We start from the raw sequence: 23,905 nt of genomic DNA, 5'->3' as shown, positions 1-23,905 counted from the left end.
CCTGAGCAGAAACCAGATTGCATACCAGAGAGAATACTATAGACATCAAGAAAGACAGTCAGTTGATTATTGACAAGTTTTTCCAATGCTTTTGATAAACAGGGCAAAATAGAAGGTGAGCATTTTATTGTCCCCAGCACAAGGTGCACCTGTGTAATGATCATGCTATTTAATCAGCTTCTTGATTTTCCACACCTGTCAGGTTGATGGATTATCTTGGCAAAGGAGAAATGCTCACTAACAGGGATGTAAACAAATTTGTGCGCAACATTTTAGAGAAATACGTTTTTTGTACGTATGGAGAATTTCTGGAATCTTTTATTTCAGCTCATGAAACATGTGACCAACACTTTACATGTTGCGTTTTATATTTTTGTTCAGTATAGATATTGTAATTCTTAAAAGTCCATGTAACAATTCCGTTTTTCTAGAAGAAAAAGAAACGAGCCGCACACTAGGAGCTCAGATGCAAAAATGTAATATCAATATCAATACAATTCAGTTTGTCTGCAAAATCAACCATGAAACAGCATTATCTGGGTACTTTTTTAACATGTTTCCCTGCTCTTAATTGTTAGATAGAAGTAGGCTATTTGTCTCTCGTTCGTACTCTTTGAACGTGTTCTGACTTTTAAAACCCCCCAAAATATGAAATGATTTCAGTAATGATTCATTTCTGACATTTTAGATGAAGGGTGCCAGTGGATGAATCATTGGTTGCCCTCAAAATCACACATCAAAAGGTCAAACTCTCCCTGTCCTCCTGTGTATGTCTAGAAAATAGAGGACATATTCTGCAATCTTTCAATGAAAGATATACATAAAAAGCATAAATTCACATGCACAAAGTACAGTTTTTAAATCTACTTTGGATGTATGTGCATCTGTGAACATTGCCATTTTTTTTCTTTCCATCTAGGTCCAATATTATTTGTCCAAGGGGCTCACAGTGGCAGCACTGTAGTGAATATCCAAACAAATACCCATACTGTCCATCCCCGAGTGCCTCTCTTTCTCTTTCTTTCCTCCCCTGCATTTACTTTATCCCTTTCTTTCTACTTCATAGATCAATATGTATGCCAGGAATATAGAAGTGAGACACCCACCCCGACCTCTTCTTTTCACTATCTTTTTTGTTTTATTCCCTCTATCTTCTCTCATGTCAGATGGTCCTTCTCAGTGTTATTTTTCCTCCTCTCCCTCCCTGGCTCTTTCGCTGTCATTCTCCTCCCCCCATTTCACTTTTTCCCTCTGATTCTGCTTAAGCTGGTGTTGGTGAGAAGTGCTCTGTAATCTCTACTGCATTGTGGGCGAGGGAGGCGAGGCCCAGATGCTCCTGTCTCAGCCGATGATGCCTGGGTGTGCGAACGGGAAATTGAATGTTGCTTTAATAATGATCAATCAGCCCACTCAAAGAGAGAACTGGCAGTATGTATGTCATTGTTAAATGCATGAAGGTAAATTGTTTTTTTATGACAACTGCATCGATGGCTCCAAGTAATCGAACTAATGACTGACGTGCTGTCAGTACCTCACACATAAGTGACTTTTCCTCCTACCCCCTTCAATTCAGTAGTTCCCCTCTCACTCCTGCCCCTATCCTCCCCCCTTTCTCTCGGCCTCCAGATCAACTCCACAGTGTCCATGTCGGGACTGCACGCGGTCAGCAGCTCGGACGACGTGAAGCCTCCGTTCGGGCTGGGGGGCCACAGCCCAGGGGGCCCCATGCTCTCCCAGAAGCGCCTGTGTGCCATCTGCGGCGACCGCTCCTCCGGTGAGTCCCAAATCGGCCCCTAGACCCTATGCACTTGTGGTGGAGATCAGAGAGAAATTGAATGGTGTAAGAAATATGGCAGAAATCCCACCCAGCCTGTGAGAAGACAAGTTGAACGATTTACTCTTCGATCTTTAGGACAGGCTGGGGTGGGATTTTGATTTGGGATTGAGGGTTTGTGTCAGAGAGAGACGCACTTGTGGTGCGATATGCTTTGTTTATTAAAGGATTGTTCTGCCCAAAATTTGACAGGCGTTGAATGAAAGTTAGTTAGGTGGTGTCGATTTTCTTTTCCCATGAATTTGGGATTGACACCCACAGATTTCTGCTGTGCATAGTGGGATCTACACAACAGATGGCATTGGCTACATGGACTTATACCACTTGAGGTATGGAAACATCAGATAACCCTTGATTTTGGGGTGAACTACTCCTTTCCTCTTCATAGAACATTTTTTAAAAGCTGCATAAAATAAAAAACCCAGCAGGGAATAGTTTTTCATCTCTCTCTTGTCCGTGCGAAGCATTTACTCAGTTTATTTACGAGCTCAGTTTCTACTAAAACGGTCTGAAACACTTAATGTACTTTCATTACCATCACACCTGAAGAACTATGTGCTGCAGGCATTGCACCTGAATTATTGAAAGTGGTTTGTTACTGAAATTACCTTCCCTCCTTTTTCTATCCCCCCTCTTCCCTCTCTTTCTGTCTTGTCTTTTTTACATTCCTCTCTCTTGTCTTTCTCTCTTCCTCTTTGTTTCTCTCTCTCTCTCTATAGGTAAGCACTACGGAGTGTACAGCTGCGAGGGCTGCAAGGGTTTCTTCAAGCGCACGGTGCGCAAGGACCTGAGCTACACCTGCCGGGACAACAAGGACTGCCTGGTGGACAAGCGCCAGCGCAACCGCTGCCAGTACTGTCGCTACCAGAAGTGCCTGGCCTGTGGCATGAAGAGGGAAGGTAAGGGGGGAGCCTAGCAGTCTGCTGGCCTCAACTCGCATTCAATATATCTTATTAAAGGGCAACACTATCACCAGGAAGGGTAAAGGCTTGACATGGAGGGAGAGCTAGGATCTGGGTCTGACTTGCTACAGTAAGAAAGTAGAACGAAGATTGATGGGACACCTTGTGTGTAGTCAGGTGTACCCTAACCGGAAAACCTCTACTCACCAACCGTCTTGCTGAAATAACGTTGACATTGTTGATAAAAAGATTGTATAGCCTACTTGCTATGAAACTGTTTCAAATATCTGTTTTAAATCCACTGAAATAATTTATGTATAATAAAGATGTCTAAGAGCCATTAAGATTTTATTAGAATATTGTAATATACATTTCTAAGCGGAGAGTATTGATTGTACTCAAAGGGGATGGAAAGAGCGAGAAAAGGAGGTGGAGAGAGGGGGATGGAGAGCCTTGTAAACACTAACCCCTGTCCCCCTCTCTCCCCTCTTGTTTCCTCTCATTTTCTCTCTCACTCTCCCTTCTTCTGTAGTGGTCCAAGATGAACGACAGAGATGTAAGGAGAAAAGAGGGAGGGAAGGAGTGATGGGGAGTGTGTGAGAAACAATATTTTATGTTGTTTTGTTGTGATGGCCCATTTCTGTGTGAGGTACATTGCAGAATGTATTGGTATGAAACAGGGGTCTGAAACTCCAATTATCAGACGCAAAGTAAGTCTTACGGCCCTGCTACACTATAGCCATCGGGCGTCCGGCATTGCCGTCAGCCGTTGAGGAAATGGTTCCTTTTAAATCAATGAAAGCTGCTTCACTGCCCGTGTAGCACTCACGTTGCATCACATCCAATGTCAGCGTCCAAGCTCAAGAATCGCAGAGGTTCAATACTTGACGCGCGCTTTCATTCTATCTTGTGATTTGGAATAATGAGAAATAAAGTTGATTTTGGTTGCATATGGCCTCGACTATACCACACTGGTCATTGTACAAAGATTTATGAAGTCAAGAAGCTAATAAACTCAGCAAAAAAAGCAACGTCCCTTTTTCAGCACCATGTCTTTCAAAGATAATTCGTAAAAATGCAATTAACTTCACAGATCTTCATTGTAAAGGGTTTAAACACTTTCCCATGCTTGTTCAATGAACCATAAACCTGTGGAACGGTCGTTAAGACACTAACAGCTTACAGACGGTAGGCAATTAAGGTCACAGTTATGAAAACTTAGGACACTAAAGACGCCTTTCTACTGACTCTAAACACCAAAAGTAAGATGCCCAGGGTCCCTGCTCATCTGTGTGAACGTGCCTTAGGCATGCTGCAAGGAGGCATGAGGACTGCAGATGTGGCCAGGGCAATAAATTGCAATGTCCGTACTGTGAGAAGCCTAAGACAGCGCTACAGGGAGACAGGACGGACCGCTGATCGTCCTGGCAGTGGCAGACCACGTGTAACAACACCTGCACAGGATCGGTACATCCGAACATCACACCAGCGGGACAGGTACAGGATGGCAACAACTGCCCGAGTTACATCAGGAACGCACAATCCCTCCATCAGTGCTCAGACTGTCCGCAATAGGCTGAGAGAGGCTGGACTGAGGGCTTGTAGGCCTGTTGTAAGGCAGGTCCTCACCAGACATCACCGGCAACAACGTCGCCTATGGGCACAAACCCACCGTCGCTGGACCAGACAGGACTGGCAAAAAGTGCTCTTCACTGACGAGTCGCTGTTTTGTCTCACCAGGGGTGATGGTCGGATTTGCGTTTATCGTTGAAGGAATGAGAGTTACACCGAGGCCTGAACTCTGGAGCAGAATCGATTTGGAGGTGGTGGGTCCGTCATGGTCTGGGGCGGTGTGTCACAGCATCATCGGACTGAGCTTGTTGTCACTGCAGGCAATCTCAACGCTGTGCGTTACAGGGAAGACATCCTCCTCCCTCATGTGGTACCTTTCATGCAGGCTCATCCTGACATGGCCCTCCAGCATGACAATGCCACCAGTCATACTGCTCGTTCTGTGCATGATTTCCTACAAGACAGGAATGTCAGTGTTCTGCCATGGCCAGCGAAGAGCCCGGATCTCAATCCCATTGAGCACGTCTGGGACCTGTTGGATCGGAGGGTGAGGGCTAGGGCCATTCCCCCCAGAAATGTCCGGGTACTTGGTGGAAGAGTGGGGTGACATCTCACAGCTAGAACTGGCAAATCTGGTGCAGTCCATGAGGATGAGATGCACTGCAATGCTTAAAACAGCTGGTGGCCACACCAGATACTGACTGTTGATTTTGACCCCCCCCCCCCTTTGTTCAGGGACACATTATTCTATTTCTGTTAGTCACATGTCTGTGGAACTTGTTCAGTTTATGTCTCAGTTGTTGAATCTTGTTATGTTCATACAAATATTTACACATGTTAAGTTTGCTGAAAATAAACGCAGTAGACAGTGATTTCTTTTTTTGCTGAGTTTAGCTAGCTAGCTACATTGACCAGCAAGGTTCACAAGTTAAACAAAAGCAACTTGTGTAATTACACAATAATTTAGTACAACCACTAGCAACGATGTGCTTGTAGCAGGAAAAACATCACATTGACACAATGCTAATGGCAACGCAGCGCGACGCTTCTAGTGGGGCAGAAGTGTTAGTGTTGTCAGTATCACTGACATTGTGGATAATCGTATTGCAATCATGTATTACTGTGGTGTCAGGGTCTGATTAACATATTTCCCTGCATTCTCTGATAGTGGTGCACCGATGATTGGTATTGTTGTGCCAGTTTATGTGGTCTGGGGTGACTCCAAGGATATATAACCTGTAATGTGCCATAGGAAGAAACCTTATTGTGGGTTGATTGTAATAGGAAAATCCTCTTGAGGGCTGATGGGAATCAGATATCAGTCTTGGGGCCACAAGAAAGCAGCTTGCGAGCCTGATGTGGCCCCTAGGCCTTGAGTTTGAGACCCCTGGGGTGAAAGGTAAAGAAAGCATTGTTGTTTGAACTAACCGGGAAATGTACATATCTGTGTATCTCGCTCTCTCTTTTTCACTACCTGTTATTCTTCACTCTGCTTTACTTACAATCCTCTCTTTCTCTACTTTTTTCTTGGTCTCTTTATTTTTTCCCTATTTCTCCTCCCTTTTTTATTTCACCTCCCTTATCTCACCTTTCTCTTTTTTCTTCACTTTGCTTCCCGTTTGCTCTCTCCCCCTCTCTCCTTCACTGCCTTTTCCTGCCCTTTCTTTCTCTTTTCACCATCTGTCCTACTCCCTCCCTTTCTTTCCCCTCTCACCCTCCCTCCCCTCCTGTGCCTCTCTCCTTCTCGCTCCCCCAACTCTCTTCCCCTCCTTTCCCCTCTCCTTCCCTCGGCCCTTCCTGTGCCCCTGTAGCCGTGCAGGAAGAGCGCCAGAGGAACAAGGAGCGGGAGAGTGAGGCGGAGTCGACCAGCGCCGTCAACGAGGAGATGCCCGTGGAAAAGATCCTGGAGGCCGAGATGGCCATAGAGCAGAAGACAGAGGTGCATGCCGACGGGAGCTCTGAGGGCAGCTCGGTAAATATGTGTGTGTGTGTTTCTGTGTGTGACCCACCATCTGGCCCTGCGATGCACACATACCAATTTCTCTTACTTCGTTCCTCACACTGTCTATTATTATTTCTAGACATGGGATTGTGCGACTGCACCAACAATTTGTTGTGATACAGTAGATTCTGAGACCACAGACCCACTTTAAAAAAAATGTGATCCAAAGGCCTCTAGTCTCTATTTTGTACCCTATGTTGAAGCCAGTCTCTCTCCCTCTGTTTCTCTCTCCAGCCCAACGACCCGGTCACCAACATTTGCCAGGCTGCAGACAAGCAGCTGTTTACCCTGGTGGAGTGGGCCAAGAGGGTCCCCCACTTCTCTGAGCTGGCCATGGACGACCAGGTCATCCTGCTACGTGCCGGTACGTTCAAAAAGCCTTCGCCTTTCATGTTCATTGCCACCAAATGGAAGAAAGCAAACTGAAGCAGGGAGGAATACCTGGACATATCCAATAAAATGTTTGTTTTCCATTTAAAACGTTTATTTCATGCACCCTAATGAGCACACCCCTGCGCAGCTTTGACCTCATTAAATCACAGCCGTACACAGCCCTACATGGATAGGCTGATAACCCTGTCTCTCTCCTCGTGGACTATCTTTTATAATACAGTACCCACACATTTTGACCAGATACAATGCTATTTTACAGTAAACAAATTGACAACAGACTTTCAGCACACTTATAGGGAAGGACGGCACATGCACGGCACTTACACAAATGACTGATGATTGGCTGAGAGAAATTGATGCTGAAAAAGTTGTGGGAGCTATTTTGCTAGACTTCAGTGCAGCTTTTGACATTATTGATCATAGTCTGCTGCTGGATAAACGTATGTGTTATGGCTTTACACCTCCTGCTATATTGTGGATAAAGAGTTACCTGTCTAACAGAACAGAGGGTGCTCTTTAATGGAAGCTTCTCCAACATAATCCAGGCAGAGTCAGGAATTCCCCATGGCAGCTGTCTAGGCCCCTTACTAGCCTTGAGTAAGGTTAGTGTCTATGTAGGTCAAAACATGTTGATGCAACAGTAGCTAAGATGGGGAGAAGTCTGTCCATGATAAAGCGCTGCTCTGCCTTCTTAACAACACTATAAACAAGGCAGGTCCTCAGAGTTGTAGACTCTGAAGTCACATGACTTGGACTCGAGTCTGATTTGATGACTTGAGACTCAACTTGATAGAAAATAAAATAACTTGAGACTTGACTTGGATCCTCAAGACTCGGGACTCAACTTTGACTGATGACTTGATATTATCTGGCCAGGTTTTGTAATGTTTTGTCACTCATTTTGTGGCACAGAGTCTCCGTGGATTACTCACGCAGCCAGAGACAGTAGCCGCATCGCCCTTGTAAAAAAAACATGTAAGTTGCAACAGATTGTTTAGTGAAACGCAAACTCTGCACTCTGATTACACCAGCATACTGTCAATCAACACAGGTTGGATGAGCTGGCGAGCAGATTGCTGATTTGCTGTACAGCTATAGGATCGGTGCAGCGCAAACGTCAAATTATAGGGAGCTCTATAATAAATAAATATGCAACTTCAAAAATGTTTTTCCATCAATAACATTAACTGTTTACTTTGCAAGCTCCCCAGCAATGGGGCAACAATTACTGGCATAGGTGTCATGGGCGTCGTAAGGATTGGACCAAGGCACAGCGGATATAGTGCTCATCTTCTTCAATTTATTTAAAGATAACACTTAAACAAAATAAACAAAACGACGAAACAGTTCCATAAGGCACACAGGCTATACAGAAAATAACCACCCACAAAGCACAAGTGAAACAAACACAACTAAATATGGCCTCCAATTAGAGACAACGACAATCCGCTGCCTCTAATTGGAGGTCATTCCCAAAAACTCAACATAGAAATAGAAAACTAGATATAAACATAGAAATAGAGAACATAGAACCTAAACCCAAAAACACCGAAACACACAAAACAAACACCCCCTGCCACGCCCTGACCAATCTACAATGACAAATAACCCCTTTTACTGGTCAGGACGTGACAATAGGCCTTTTGGTCTTTTAGTATGTGGGCCTAGCAATTGCTTTAAATTGATCATTTACTTATGAAGCATGCATTTGGAATTTGATGTTAAAATGAATTATTACTGTGGCGAAGACTCTTCACTTGCACAGAGTGCCTTTTCTCTTGTTGAAATGTTTCCTGTTGCTTTCACACTTTTAAATGCATAGGCCCTATGTGGTAAATGTACAGTGCCTTCGGAAAGAATTCAGACCCCTGGACTTTTAACACATTTTGTTACATTACGGCCTTTTTTTAAATGGCCCTCATCAATTTACACACAATACCCCATAATGTCAAAGAGAAAACATATATATTTTTTTTTTTGCTAAAAATTTAAAAAAATAAAAATAAACGGAAATATTACATTTACATGAGTATTCAGAGCCTTTACTCAGTACTTTGTTGAAGGACCTTTGGCAGTGATTACAGCCTCAAGTCTTCTTGGGTATGATGCTACAAGCTTGGCACACCTGTATTTGGGGAGTTTCTCCCATTCTTCTCTGCAGATCCTCTTAAGCTCTGTAAGGTTGGATGGGAAGCGTTGCTGTTCAGTTATTTTCAGGTCTCTCCAAAGATGTTCGATCGGGTTCAAGTCCGGCTCTGGCTGGGCCACTCAAGGACATTCAGAGACTTGTCCCGAAGCCACTCCTGCATTGTCTTGGCTGTGTGCTTAGGGTCGTTGTCCTGTTGGCAGGTGAACCTTCGTGCCCAGTCTGAGGTCCTGAGCGCTCTGGAGCAGGTTTTCATCAAGGATCTCTCTGTACTTTACTCCGTTCATCTTTCCCTCAATCCTGACTAGTCTCCCAGTCCCTGCCGCTGAGAAACCTCCACACAGCATGATACTGTCACCACCATGCTTCCCGATTGCTCAGTTTGGCCGGGCTGTCAGTTCTAGGAAGAGTCTTGGTGGTTCCAAACTTCTTCCATTTAAGAATGATTGAGGCCGCTGTGTATTTGGGGACCTTCAATGCAGTAGACATTTTTTGGTACCCTTCCCCAGATCTGTGACCCAACACTATCCTGTCTCGGAGTTCTACGGACAATTCTTTTGACCTCATCCCTTGGTTTTTAATCTGACATGCACTGTCAACTGTGGGATCTTATATAGACAGGCGTGTGCCTTTCCAAATCATGTCCAATCATTTGAATTTACCACAGGTGGACTCCAGTCAAGTTGTAGAAACATCTCAAGGATGATAAATGGAAACAGGATGCACATGAGCTCAATTTCGAGTCTCATAGCAAAGGGTCTGAATACTTATGTAAATCAGGTATTTTTTTTATTTTTATAAAAACTTGTTTTCGCTTTGTCATTATGGGGTATTGTGTGTAGATTGCTGAGTTTTTATTTTTTATTTAATCCATTTTAGAATAAGGCTGTAACGTTTCAAAATGTGGAAAAAGTCTGAATACTTTTCGAAGGCACTGTATATTCCATTTAATAGTAAAGTCATTAATAGCGTTTCATCATTCCATCCCGTACCGTTTATTGCAACACGTAGACATTTCCGTTTCATGTTTGATAGGCCTACAACACATTTTCATTTAGCCAACCATTTCTTACCCTGCTCTGAGTAGGCAGTGCACTTTATAGTGCGCATGAACGTTCGCAAGACTCATGAGGTAGAAGTTCTGTTTGTTTAATTAAATATATGGTTTCCTTTGTTCATATTTTCCGGTTTATGTCAGAGTTCTGTGTGTCTGTGTCCTATATTTCTGTCATTTCTGTTGTGCGTAATTGGAGCGGGCGCGCCTCAGTGCTCATAGAACACTTTGGAGTTGAATAAGAGAAAATGATTGTTCCATGTATGCGTGGGTTTGAAATTATTATTATTATTAAATCTGATTAAGACAAATGTAACAATTGATGTGAAAAATGTCCTTTTACATTGTAGAATCAGTTGATTTGTTGTAATTGCCAGTTGGGTAATTATATGGTCCTGGGGGCCAAGTTCGTATATAATGTAGGCCTACCTGTTTGAGCTCCTGTTAGACAGATTCCATGTGGTTTCTCCAGGAGAGGCTGCACAGTCTTGCCCTCTACCTGTGTCTGTTAAGATAGAGCCAGTTAAGCCTGATACACGGGCCAAGGCTATTTCTTTTGGGCTATTGCCCGTGTATATTTGGTAAATCTACTTGTATATTTGGTATGAAATGGCGCTTTCACCATTGGATCATCAAGACCTGTAAATAAATCTACACTCTGAGCAGTCAACCTGCCTTGCCTTCTACTGATTTCATGCCTGCTACAAGTTCCCTATTTTACAAGTACATAGTCAAAATGTGTTGTAGACAAAATAATGAAAATGGCTGTCTGGTAGCCTCAATAAATAGACAAAGTTGTTGCTTGTATATATGTATTTTTTACTTGACTTGAAAAACGTGACTCAACTTGATTTGCTCTTAGAATGCACGACTTGGACTTGACTCGAGTCTTGACTTGAGACTCGCACCTTGTGACTTGAGACTCAGGCCTTGTGACTTGAGACTCGGACCTTGTGACTTGAGACTCGCACCTTGTGACTTGAGACTCAGGCCTTGTGACTTGAGACTCGAACCTTGTGACTTGAGACTCAGGCCTTGTGACTTGAGACTCGAACCTTGTGACTTGAGACTCGAACCTTGTGACTTGAGACTCAAACCATGTGACTTGAGACTTGCTCGGGACTCGAATAATAGTGACTTGGTCCCAACTCTGCAGGTCCTACGGGCCCTGGTTTTGTCGCACATGGACTTACTGTCCAGTCGTGGGGTCAGGTGCCACAAAGAGGGACTTAGGAAAAGTGTTATGAAGTGCAATGTCATGTAATATTTTGAATTGTTTATAACTGCCTTGATGTTGCTGGACCCCAGGAAGAGTAGCTGCTGCCAAGGCAGCAGCTTATGGGGATCCTTAATAAATACAAATACATGGATAACCCGGTCTGTCTCTTCTCTCCAGGTTGGAACGAGCTGCTGATTGCCTCCTTCTCTCACCGCTCCATCAGCGTGAAAGATGGCATCCTACTGGCCACCGGCCTGCATGTGCACAGGAACAGCGCCCACAGCGCTGGCGTGGGAGTCATCTTCGACAGGTAACAGGCACACACACACACGTGCGTTGGACCTCAGTGAAGCACATAGAAGCAACCTTTTGCATGTTAATTTTCAAAGAGAAGGTCATAAACTTCAGGGAGAAAGATTGAAAAAAAGTGCCTCTGAATGATTAAAGCGTTCTTCATTGGTTTAAACAATAAATGTCTAGTGTTTTTGTAATGGCCGTTTGTTTTATTTGATCATACACGCCGTCATATATACACTTTCTGTCATAGTCATCCGTTGAAGCATTGAAATGGTGGCCAATTATGCCTGTTGCAGTTTACTGTTCATTAAATGTCCGTTTCTCTTTGGAGTCCAGATGATTTGTTGAAATGAGCTGAATCATTTTCCTGACTGAAGGGAGAATGGAGAACTTTGCACTTTTTTTCCCAGGGTTCTGCTGGCTGCGTGTCTGGCTCTGACTTGCTGAGCCTTTACTGCTTAGTCTGCCTCTAGAATGACACAGCGTGCCAGGACGCTGGCGACTAATGCTTCATGTAGACGTCGCCCTTGATTTCACTAGGATAACCCCCTCCACCCCACCCCAATCACAGCCACACATTCATCTATTCTGTTTTACATTGGCAGATGTCAGTATTTTATTCAGTAGCATGGCACCTGTCTTGAGTAAAATCCTGCGCTCATCGCAGCTCTCAAAGAACAGGCGTGCCCACCCCAACTCAGTAGGGTCGCCACATCACATGGTGTGAATTCATTGTTTATTACACAGTAACTACATTTTTATGAATAGTTCATAAGCTGCAAGACTCCCAATTCCCACAGGAATTTAAGCATATCTTGGATTAACCGGTTGCAGGCTTTTGTTTCAGATTCATCGCAATCTAGACATCCTTGTGGTCCAGTGAATGGTTTTTTGATTTATTTTTTGACATTTCTCAATTCTCATGTTTTTATCCTCACTTCTCTTTTTTTTGTTTGATTCATACAATATTATTTTCTTTGCATTCTTTTATGATTTATGCCAAATGGGTTGAATGAACATGATTAAACTGCCCTGATCATATTACTGCATTGTTCCTTTGATGCCTATTTATCACGCTCCTCTATTTTCCTATTCTCCTGCTCCACTGTCATTGGCTCATGCATAATACACATAACCCTTTTTGTGCTGATTTGGATAAACCAGTTACATTTAGAATTTTTTTCATTATGCGTACTTACCCAGGAAGTTGTATATGATAATTATCGAATTATCAATGAAGTATGCCTAAAACACTACAGTAGTTCAGTTAAGCAGAGGTCTTGGTTAATACTGCATAGAACTTTTTACTTTTTCTCCTCTTGATCGTGTTTCTGCCCAAACGTCTCTGATCTATTTGTTGCTGTGTTACATTGTCATATCTTTGTATTTTTGTCATTCCTCAAGCTTTACTTCCTGTAGTTTTGGTGCTTTACTTCCTGTAGTTTTAGTGCTATCTAAAAACCTTTTCATCAGGTCAAGTCTCCATCAACAATAGCCTGTAGCCTGTTACTCCCAGAAGTGGAACTGGGCACCAAAATGCACTGCAGAGTCTAACTTACCTGTTCCTCTGGGCCCAAACCAACGCGGGGGGACAATGTAATAACAATGTAACTGTGTAATAACATTGTAATAACACATTGTAATTGCATACACAGGGAGAGTGCGCACAATGCAGAGGTTGGGGCCATATTTGACAGGTAATGACATCACTACACACCCACCTTCCCCTATCAACAACGAACAAAACAAATAACGCCACCCCCCCAAAAACAATCTTGGCCCAGTTGTTGAGAATGAACAAATCTGGCAAAGAAAGTGCTGTAATATGCCCAGGTATAAAAGCGGGTCGTGTGTATCTTGTCTGCACGTGTTTCAGTGAGTGTTGTGTTCTGTTTCTCCTCTTTTCTGTCGGACATTAGGCTCGACTGGTCGCTGGCGCAGTGTCGACAAAACACAGGCTGCTTACTTTCCTCCCTTTGTGTTCTTTCTGTCCTTATTGAATTATTACATTACCCAACATTATTGCGATGTGCCGTAGTCTATAAATACGTGGTGGTTTGGGCTATTGCTTTGTTGCAATTTCTATAATTTATAAGGTTATGTGTAGATTGTGTGTAAAGTGTAAATACAAAGTGTAAAGAGGATGTTAGACTTGTATCCCAGCCCCCCTGCCCTTGTTAATTTCTCTATTTAACTGCTGCATCGTTGAGTGGAACTGTGGTGAACCCTAGAGAAGATGCTAACCCATCTCCTCCCACTCTCTCGTCCCTCTGTCACACCTCCTTCTCCTCGACCCCGGTTGTAGAGTTCTCACTGAGCTGGTCAGTAAGATGAGAGACATGCAGATGGACAAGACCGAGCTCGGGTGCCTCCGAGCCATCATCCTCTTCAACCCAGGTAATGATATCCGCTCAAATAATGATTTGAGACAAGATAAGCCATTTCATCCCAAATATAGCATGATGTCAGGAAGAGTCACACGTTAATTCATCTCAGTGCTATAATGCCGGTGTTTGTTCCTGCGTTCAGATGCCAAGGGCCTTTCCAGCTCCAGTGAAGTGGAATTGCTGAGGGAGAAGGTGTACGCATCGCTGGAGTCCTATTGTAAACATAGATACCCCGACCAGCAGGGCAGGTACAAGAGAAACACACAGACATACTATAGCACTTATCCACACAATACTCCCACGTTACCGCCATGATTGACCTCACTCGTTCTCCCCCGTCGCCCCAGGTTCGCTAAGCTCCTCCTCCGGCTGCCAGCTCTACGCTCCATTGGCCTGAAGTGCCTGGAGCACCTGTTCTTCTTCAAGCTGATTGGCGACACCCCTATCGACACGTTCCTCATGGAGATGCTGGAGGCGCCCCACCAGCTGACCTAGGAACCAGGTTCTGCTCTGGTCCATCAGGGGTTCTAGTTCTGGCACCCTGGTACTGGGACTTCACCATGTCTGCTGGTTTTGACGTCCCGCTCACACAAACCCCACCACCCCTTCTTCACTCATTACATCCCCCCAAGCTGATACAGCTCCAAAAGACCATATGCTGTCAAAAACAAACACTTCTTCCAGAAACACATACTTTTTCACAGTAGGGGTTAAGACACATGGATATATCTCATTTTTAACCACATATACAAGTTTTATCATGAGTTAGCCTTCAGTTTGTAGCCTTCAGCTTTGAGTGTAAATGCTTCTGCGATATCCGGTAGACCTCTCTGCTTCTTGTGGGATTCGTAGGTTATTCAGATACATTGCTGTACGCATAGATATGACGAGTGGCTTACTCTGTCTTTGGTTTTACTCTTGGGTTTACCCCAAACCTGCCATAATCAGGTGCGTAATATTTCAATCAAGTCTCCCAACTTTTCCAGCTTCTATTGGTCGGGACACAACCAACGGAGGCAGACGCGCCCCTCTCAGTTCACCAATCTGAATGTGATTTGAATACTATGCTTTATTCACGCTGAAATGCGCTGAATTTGTTTTGAAGTACTGTACTCATAAAATGAGACCTTTTTTAAGGCATTGAAATCCAAGGAGGGGGCACTTTGATTGGCCCTTCTTAAAGCTCACACCAGGCTTTCAAAGAAAGAAAGTGACTTATAGGATGTTTTCTTTTGTTTCATTGTGGCGTTTGGTCTTCAAGTCCAAACAAGGGCCATTGGGCACAGAAAGTGCAACCTTGTTCAAGAGCACTGCGTTCATTGGTGCTGTTGTAGATCTTTCTTTTGTTTCATACCCTATCCTTGCTAATGGTCATTTTTGCACTCTGTGAAACGTTACTGTGTAAGTAAACATTTAGCAGAAACCCTTCTGCCCATCTTTAAGAAACTGGGGGCGACCACAACACACACGTCATCGAACGAACCTCTCCCCATCTTTCATCATATGTCTTCATAAGAACCAATATGTTAATTGGGTGCTTTGTTCTGTGAAATGGCCGTCCGTTCTAAAAAAAGCCAGGATATCATTGGATATCTTGTTCTATCGGCCTACAATACCCCTACAAACCCCCCTTCTGAATCCTCCGCTTGTTTCATTCAGTGCTTGCAGCCTCTTTCCGTTAACTTTTTACAATCTGTAAATAACATGACACATCTACTACTTCACTAGAGTACGATTGGGTAATCCCAATCTATGCATACAGTAGGGAAGACACAGGCGTTAGCGAGCATATTAATACCCACACACAACAAAAAGTATGCACCGATAGCACAAGCTACAGTATGAACAGCTATTTTACACATTCAACTTGATCTGTAAAAAATCTTTAAGGGTTTTACCAATAGACTGGATTTTAAGCTTGAAAAACCCACCTAATTGTCACTGACTAGTAGGTTGCTAGTAGTTGTACTAGTAGTCGTACTAGTAGTCGTACTAGTAGTCGTACTAGTAGTTGTACTAGTAGTTGTGATGCTATTCTTTCGGGTCACTGTCGGCAGTGTCACGGGCAGGGCGATAGACCCCGCCCCCTTAGGCTGACCAGCCTCAGACGATACTTCCTGTTTAGCGTGGAGCTGATCGGCAGGCTTCAGCGGATGTAATGTGTGGTCTGCTTACACAAAGCTATGCACCGGGGGCTGATTCAGCTCCCCATAACAGAAATGGATGTCAACACATAAGATACAAACTATTAACAGAAATATAAAAAGAGCATCATTACACACAACGTAAGCAATATCGGTGGATGCATAAAGAATGAGACCATATACAGTGGCTTGCAAAAGTATTCACCCCCCTTGGCATTTTTCCTATTTTGTTGCCTTACAACCTGGAATTAAAATTGATTTTTGGGGGGTTTGCATCATTTTATTTACACAACATGCCTACCACTTTGAATATGCAAAATATTTTTTCTAGTGAAACAAACAAGAAATAAGACAAAAATACAGAAAGCTTGAGCGTGCATAACTATTCACCCCCCCAAAGTCAATACTTTGTAAAGCCACCTTTTGCAGCAATTACAGCTGCAAGTCTCTTGGGGTATGTCTCTAAGCTTGGCACATCTAGCCCCTGGGATTTTTGCCCATTCTTCAAGGCAAAACTGCTCCAGCTCCTTCAAGTTGGATGGGTTCCGCTGGTGTACAGCAATCTTTAAGTCATACCACAGATTCTCAATTGGACTGAGGTCTGGGCTTTGACTAGGCCATCCCAAGACATATAAATGTTCCCCCTTAAACCACTCAAGTGTTGCTTTAGCAGTATGCTTAGGGTCATTGCCCTGCTGAAAGGTGAACCTCTATCCCAGTCTCAAATCTCTGAAAGACTGAAACAGGTTTCCCTCAAGAATTTCCCTGTATTTAGCACCATCCATCATTCCTTAAATTCTGACCAGTTTCCCAGTCCCTGCCAATGAAAAACATCCCCACAGCATGATGCTGCCACCACCATGCATCACTGTGGGGATGGTGTTCTCGGGGTGATGAGAGGTGTTTGGTTTGCGCCTGACGTAGCATTTTCCTTGATGGCCAAAAAGCTCAATTTTAGTCTCATCTGACCAGAGAACCTTCTTCCATATGTTTGAGGAGTTTCCCACCTGCCTTTTGGCGAACACCAAACATGTAATGGATTTAATGGTGCTCAGTGGAATGTTCAAAGTTTCAGATATTTTTTTATAACCCAACCCTGATCTGTACTTCTCCACAACGTTGTCGCTGACCTGTTTGGAGAGCTCCTTGGTCTTCATGGTACCGCTTGCTTGGTGGTGCCCCTTGCTTAGTGGTGTTGCAGACTCTGGGGCCTTTCAGAACAGGTGTATATATATATTGAGATCATGTGACAGATCATGTGACACTTAGATTGCACACAGATGGACTTTATTTAACTAATTATGTGACTTCTGAAAGTAATTGGTTGCACCAGATCTTATTTAGGGACTTCATAGCAAAGGGGGTGAATACATATGCACCCACCACTTTTCCGTTTTGAATTTTTTGAAATAAGTATTTTTTTTTTCATTTCACTTCACCAATTTGGACTATTTTGTGTATGTCCATTACATGAAATCCAAATAAAATCCATTTAAATTACAGGTTGTAATGCAACAAAATAGGAAAAACGCCAAGGGGCATGAATACTTTTGTAAGGCACTGTATCCCTTTCCATATTGTGGCCATAAAAAGATTTAGATGGGTGATTTCTGGAGTATATTTAGAAATTGGTATTATTTACCATTCAGAAATTATGATGAATAGAGGTTGCTGTATCTTCTTACTGGACAGTAGATCAGCTGTCCTAAACTAGGTGCTACACGACTCATATGGTCTTACAATTATAGACATGCTTGTTTACACCAGAGGAGGCTGGTGGGAGGAGCTATAGGAGGATGGGCTCATTGTAATGGCTGGAACGGAATCAATGGAACGGAGTCAAGCATATTTGGTACCATTCCATGAATTCCATTCCAGCCATTGCAATGAGCCTGTCCTCCTATAGCACCTCCCACCAGCCTCCCCTGGTTTACACCAACGCAGACACAGTACACACACAAACACAAGGCTAAGAGTGTGCAAGTACACGCACACACACCCTCCACCTTTTTCCGTCTTGAAACCAAGGTCTACTTAAAATCGGATTCCCATTCAGCTGTACTCTTTTCAGCCGATCCCCTAGATTTACTTGCAGTCAGCCCTTTCTGGCGAGAGGAACACCTCCCCCATGTAATATATGGATATGGAGGATTATACTTGTGTGTCCTACTCCAAGCCTGTGAACAGGCAATAGGAGCACTGTAGACTATTTACATACCTGTTGGTTTATGTATGTCTATACATGTGAAAATGCTCTGTTCCTCAGTGTCCAGATTGTGGATGTACAGAGAAGAGGTGCGGTTGCTTGTTGTCGCACCACGGTTTCAGAGTGGAACCTCAGGGTAGACTATCTTATATGTGCATCCCCAGTGTGGACCATGATCTTGTCACACCTTCACGATGCTGGCAACAGCCCTTTCTGCAATTCCCTCATGTTTTTTTTGGAGCTTCCTCGGTTGAATGTGAACGCCTTGCATCTCCCATTTCTTTAACACTAGAAAATCCTGGCCTCGAGGGACCAAACGAGTCATTTTGACTCCAACATTCTAGGTCTAGCAAGTACATTTCATATACGCTATCGGATAAATAATATTTTGGTTGTGTTTATGGATGTCTTGGGTAACATTAGAATACGAAAAAATTATAATTTCAAAGAACAAAATAGAATTTTCATTTGTTTATGTTACTGCAGGCTGTCTGTCGCCTAATCTTCAAGTGTGGAGCGCATGGAACAGTGGATATTATTGGGAGAAGTGATGTTTTGAAATGGAGCTAATTCTGGATACTATATCGAAATCAAAACGTCTTACCTGCATGTGACTCTGTAGGAGGATTTGAAAAAGTCCCTTTTTTGCACTCTAAAAAAGACACGTCCTTTTAAAACAGCTTATAACACACATTCTGTTTGTGATATCGAAATGATAAAATACGTGTGTTAAACAGACTTATTTAGGAAAAGTCAAGGACAGACTTTAAAAATGGCTGAGATATTTCAATTTAAAATTCATATTAAGTCAAAATGGCTCACTTGCCTCTTCTAGTGTTAAAACAGTGCATTTAAAGTGAATCCCTTGCTATCCTATAAAATGTGTCTTATCCTATAAAATGCAGTTTTCCTATGAGCAGAGATTATTTAGTACAGTACAGTATACGTATAACAGCTCTATGCAAATTATACAGGTTTTATAAGCTAAGCATTTTCAAGTTGTTCAAGCAGACAGTTTATCAGAAGATGGTCCAAGTAATTTTTATAATTTTTTTTAAAGGTATTGTGTTATGTCACTGTGTTGATATGTCGCAATGTTGATATGTCACGATGTTGACTGCGTACAATGAAGCCTTGTTCTGGTTATACCAGCAAGCTCGGGTCTGCTGCAGCATGGAGAGAGGTTTTCAACAACAAAAAACGAGATGCACAGAATAGCAAGGCGCAAGCGAAGGGGTGTAAATTGGCATACACGTTGCCCGGCCCTTCCTCTTCCCTTGCCAACGGAGTGCAATGGCCATTTGGTATTACTTGATGGCAGTGCGGCGGCGGTTGTCGCTCTTGGAGACAGACCGCCGGCGTGCGGCCCAAAGACGCGTGTCCTTCGTGACCGCGTGCACTCAAGGCAGACGCCTGGACCTTTGATTACGTTCAGTATCTCCAACTTACTTTTGAAATCACTTGCTTTAAAAAAAAAACGCTTCTTTATTAAAACTGGGCCTTTGAAGCTGCCATGTATTGGTATGTAGCGGGGCGCAATACTTATTTACATAGGCACCCTGGAGCAAAGGCCCTCTGCAATGATCTAAACACCCCATGCGGTTGGCTGGTTTGCGCCACCCATGTGATGATGCAACACTGCCAAACAGGTTCGAAGGCCAGCGTTGATGCTGTGCCATGCTGAGGGGTGTGCGTTTGTCACTAAAGGCCCCTTATAAGAAGGGTGTCACAGCAAGGGGGGAGGGCCAGTGGCCCCTATGGTGCTAATGCTGTACATTGGTGCTTTTTTTTAAGGGTCGATCTTGCTTTGATTGCCAAGAGGGCAGATTTACAAGCTAGGAACGTGCACAGATCATTTGGCTATTTGGATCACGGTTCGATCTTCCGTGTCCAGCGCAAACAGGAGTGTTTACGTAGAAAAATATGCGTTGGGACACTGCAGCAAACCTTGGCTTCGGCTGAGAAAAAAAGGAGCCAATGCATGGACTCCAAAGGTGCGCGCTGAAATCACGCCTCTGGATAGTGTCCCATTACATGGAATGAACTTGAGGGGAGGGCCAACTCAACATGGTAGACGCCACTCTTTATAGGAGGGAGGTCGTGCTCTCCAGTTGAAAGAATGCTTTCAAAGTTGGAGAAGTGCTTAGGGTGGGGCATAGGGTGGGACACTTTGACTTGATCAGATAATGATTTGTTGATCAAGAAAAGCTGTTTTCTTTTCAATTAGATCTAGAGATGTCCTGTCATTGACTCCCACCACAATACACTGCTTCTTTGTCTGTGTTTGACTCTTTCCCATGACCGCGCTGTTCATCTTTCTGTATTCAGGAGTATTAAACAAATGCAAAAACTTAATCACGTGGGTTTCCTTTTTCTCATGTTAATTCTTTGTCTAGTTTTTATCTCTGACTACAGCATACATGTGCAAATTATAGACTATTTTGTGTGTTTTGGGGAAGGAAAGTAACAACAAAAAATTGTCATTCGGAATCTGTTTCTGTTTGTTGTATCATTTCCAAGTAAAGGTTTTAATACTGTACCATTCCTGTCTTGGTGGATTTAGTCTTACTCCATGCTTTTCAGTGCATGTTTCAAAAGAAGCATTCAAAGAGCAATGTGGAACATTTGACTTATTGGAAGCTTGACAACCATGTACTATTGGACCACATTTTTTTTGTATTTAGATAAATTATACATTCTGATCTTCTGAGTTGATATAAATCAGTGTAAGCATTTGTGTGTAAGTGTAAGCATCCCCAACCTTCATACATAAAACAACTTGTTGTCCAATAAATGTAATGTCCCGATTGGCCTTTGTAGTCCCCCATCCCAATAAATCGGATGGTATGGTCCTCAGTCCAGCAGGACCCCCGGGCCTCGAGTGACCAGTGGCGCTGTAGTTTAGTGATGAACCCAGCAGAGGGAGCGCCGACCTATGTCCGCCCATTCATTCAACTATATGGTGTCCTTTCTACCCCGGCCTGGAACCAACTGCCCAGCCGCGGAGTGTCTGTCTGCTCGTCGCTGTTTGGCTATGACCGCTTCTCTGTACAGGTTTATTTTTTGTTCTCTCCACCCGCCCCTGTCTCCTCCCTCAATTTTCACTCATTGGTTTAAATTTCTTCTCGGTCAACAATTGTTTGCCTTTCCCCTCAAATTTACAAAACACTTCTAGAACGATATGCACAATTCATTTATTTGGGCCCATTAACAATACATTTCGAGTCGGTAAAATGCCGAACATAAATCACAGGCCGCCTAAATAGCAGACTATATAATATCATTGAAAACAAGGCCTCGGACTATACAACTTTCTATAACACATTTTCAGTAATGGTCCCCATTTATTGAGGCTACAGTCCCTCAGATTTATCTACCGTGTTACAATTGAATTCCCCATTATTTTGAAATAGTTTCAAACATGTCTTGTTCAAAGTCACGTTTTGCAGGTTTGGTCAGCGTAAAGTAGCCTAATGGCAAATGGCGGTATGCTAGTCTAAACGTCTTAGTCAATTACTGTCACGCAGCAGCTATGACTGAAATTGAAAAGGCTTTTTGCTATGTACTCGCGTTATTTCGGCACCATACCGAGTCAAACGTTACGTTACACACGCAATACAAATTTCCAACTTTATTGTGATTCGGTGGAATTTGACTGAAGTGGAGCCTGTCCTCATTTAGTAGTAGGCCTACTCAGGAAGCTGCGTCTGTTGTTCCAATTGTGTCCGGCAGAGGGAGCACGTACAATAAATAACCTCTTAACACAGAGACATGATGAACTTGATGTCAAGCAGTGGTTCAATTGTATTCTAGGCCTATGTGTGGACCCCCATGTACAATTGAAGTCAGAAGTTTACATACACTTAGGTTGGAGTCATTAAAACTCTTTTTTCAACCACTCCACAAATTTCTTGTTTACAAACTATAGTTTTGGCAAGTCAGTTAGGACATCTACTTTGTGCATGACAAGTAATTTTTCTAACAATTGTTTACAGACAGATTATTTCACTTATAATTCACTGTATCACAATTCCAGTGGGTCAGAAGTTTACATACACTAAGTTGACTGTGCCTTTAAACAGCTTGGACAATTCCAGAAAAAGATGTCATGGCTTTAGAAGCTTCTGATAGGCTAATTGACATAATTTAAGTCAATTGGAGGTGTACATGTGGATGTATTTCAAGGCCTACCTTCAAACTCAGTGCCACTTTGGGAAAATCTAAAGAAATCAGCCAAGACCTCAGAAAAGAAATTGTAGACCTCCACAAGTCTGGTTCATCCTTGGGAGTAATTTCCAAACGCCTGAAGGTACCACGTTCATCTGTACAAACAATAGTACGCAAGTATAAACACCATGGGACCACACAGCATCATACCACTCAGGAAGGAGACGCGTTCTGTCTCCTAGAGATGAACGTACTTTGGTGCAAAAGGTCCAAATCAATCCCAGAACAACAGCAAAGGACCTTGTGAATATGCTGGAGGAAACAGGTAGAAAGTATCTATATCCACAGTGAAACGAGTCCTATATCGACATAACCTGAAAGGCCACTCAGCAAGGAGGGAGCCACCGCTCCAAAACCACCATAGAAATTCCCGACTACGGTTTGCAACTGCACATGGGGACAAAGATCGTACTTTCTAGAAAAATGTCCTCTGGTCTGATGAAACAAAAATAGAACTGTTTGGCCGTAATGACCATCATTATGTTTGGAGGAAAAGGGGGGAGGCTTGCAAGCCGAAGAACACCATCCCAACCGTGAAGCACGGGGATGGCAGCATCATGTTGTGGGGATCCTTTGCTGCAGGAGGGACTGGTGTACTTCACAAAATATATGGCATCATGAGGTGGGAAAATTATGTGGATATATTGAAGCGACATCTCAAGACATCAGTCAGGAAGTTAAAGCTTGGTCGCAAATGGGTCTTCCAAATGGACAATGACCCCAAGCATACCTCCAAAGTTGTGGCAAAATGGTTTAAAGACAACAAAGTCAAGGTATTGAAGTGGCCATCACAAAGCCCTGACCTCAATCCTATAGAAAATTTGTGGGCAGAACTGAAAATGTGTGTGTGAGCAAAGAGACCTACAAACCTGACTCAGTTACATCAGCTACCCGAAACATTTGACCCAAGTTAAACCATTTAAAGGCAATGCTACCAAATACTAATTGAGTGTATGTAAACTTCTGTCCCACTGGGAATGTGACGAAAGAAATAAAAGCTGAAATAAATCATTCTCTCTACTATTATTCTGACATTTCACATTCTTAAAATAAAGTGGTGATCCTAACTGACCTAAAACGGAATTTTTACAAGGATTAAATGTCAGGAATTGTGAAAAACTGAGTTTAAATGTATTTGGCTAAGGTGTATGTAAACTTCCGACTTCAACTGTATCTTTGAGTCATATTTAGTAACGTTTTGAATGCATCGGCTGAAATTCTTGAATTAAGGGAATATATACAACACTGTTAAGGCCAGTGAATCATTCTTCAGAATCTGCAGTGGCTGGTTTTTCACAATCCCTTGCTCTCAGCTGCACACACTGTGGAGGCCTCTCTTGCAAATGGCTTCTTCACCTCTCGCAGGTTATTTTTAACACTTTTCCTTTCCAACTCCCAGTCCCTCCCCAATCCTGTTCCTCTCCTCCCTCCCCTCTCCCTCTTCTCCTCCTTGTCCATTTCCCTATGTGTTAAGGGTGGCATAATGGGGCCTTCATGGAGGGACGGAATTCCACATTCTTTT

General features: G+C 43.2%; 1 protein-coding gene across 1 annotated transcript in view; it reads left to right on the top strand.

Moving 5' to 3' along the window:
• LOC106569952 (retinoic acid receptor RXR-beta-A-like) overlaps positions 1-20,695 on the top strand; it is a 34,680-nt gene extending 13,985 nt beyond the window's left edge. Inside the window, exons 4-13 of the mRNA XM_014141731.3 lie at positions 1,627-1,774; positions 2,554-2,733; positions 3,269-3,292; positions 6,120-6,280; positions 6,545-6,674; positions 11,300-11,432; positions 13,075-13,116; positions 13,725-13,816; positions 13,949-14,054; positions 14,154-20,695. Of these exons, the coding sequence (XP_013997206.2) occupies positions 1,627-1,774; positions 2,554-2,733; positions 3,269-3,292; positions 6,120-6,280; positions 6,545-6,674; positions 11,300-11,432; positions 13,075-13,116; positions 13,725-13,816; positions 13,949-14,054; positions 14,154-14,301 (1,164 nt within the window). The 3' untranslated portion in view covers positions 14,302-20,695. The remainder of the gene's footprint in view (positions 1-1,626; positions 1,775-2,553; positions 2,734-3,268; positions 3,293-6,119; positions 6,281-6,544; positions 6,675-11,299; positions 11,433-13,074; positions 13,117-13,724; positions 13,817-13,948; positions 14,055-14,153) is intronic.
• The last annotated feature ends 3,210 nt before the right edge of the window (positions 20,696-23,905 follow it).

The sequence above is a fragment of the Salmo salar genome, chromosome 14, assembly GCF_965601325.2.
Source record: "Salmo salar chromosome 14, fSalSal1, whole genome shotgun sequence".
Classification (NCBI taxonomy): Eukaryota; Metazoa; Chordata; class Actinopteri; order Salmoniformes; family Salmonidae; genus Salmo; species Salmo salar.
The sequence above is the reverse complement of the archived record's forward strand: the minus strand, read 5'-3'. Positions and strand labels throughout refer to the sequence as shown.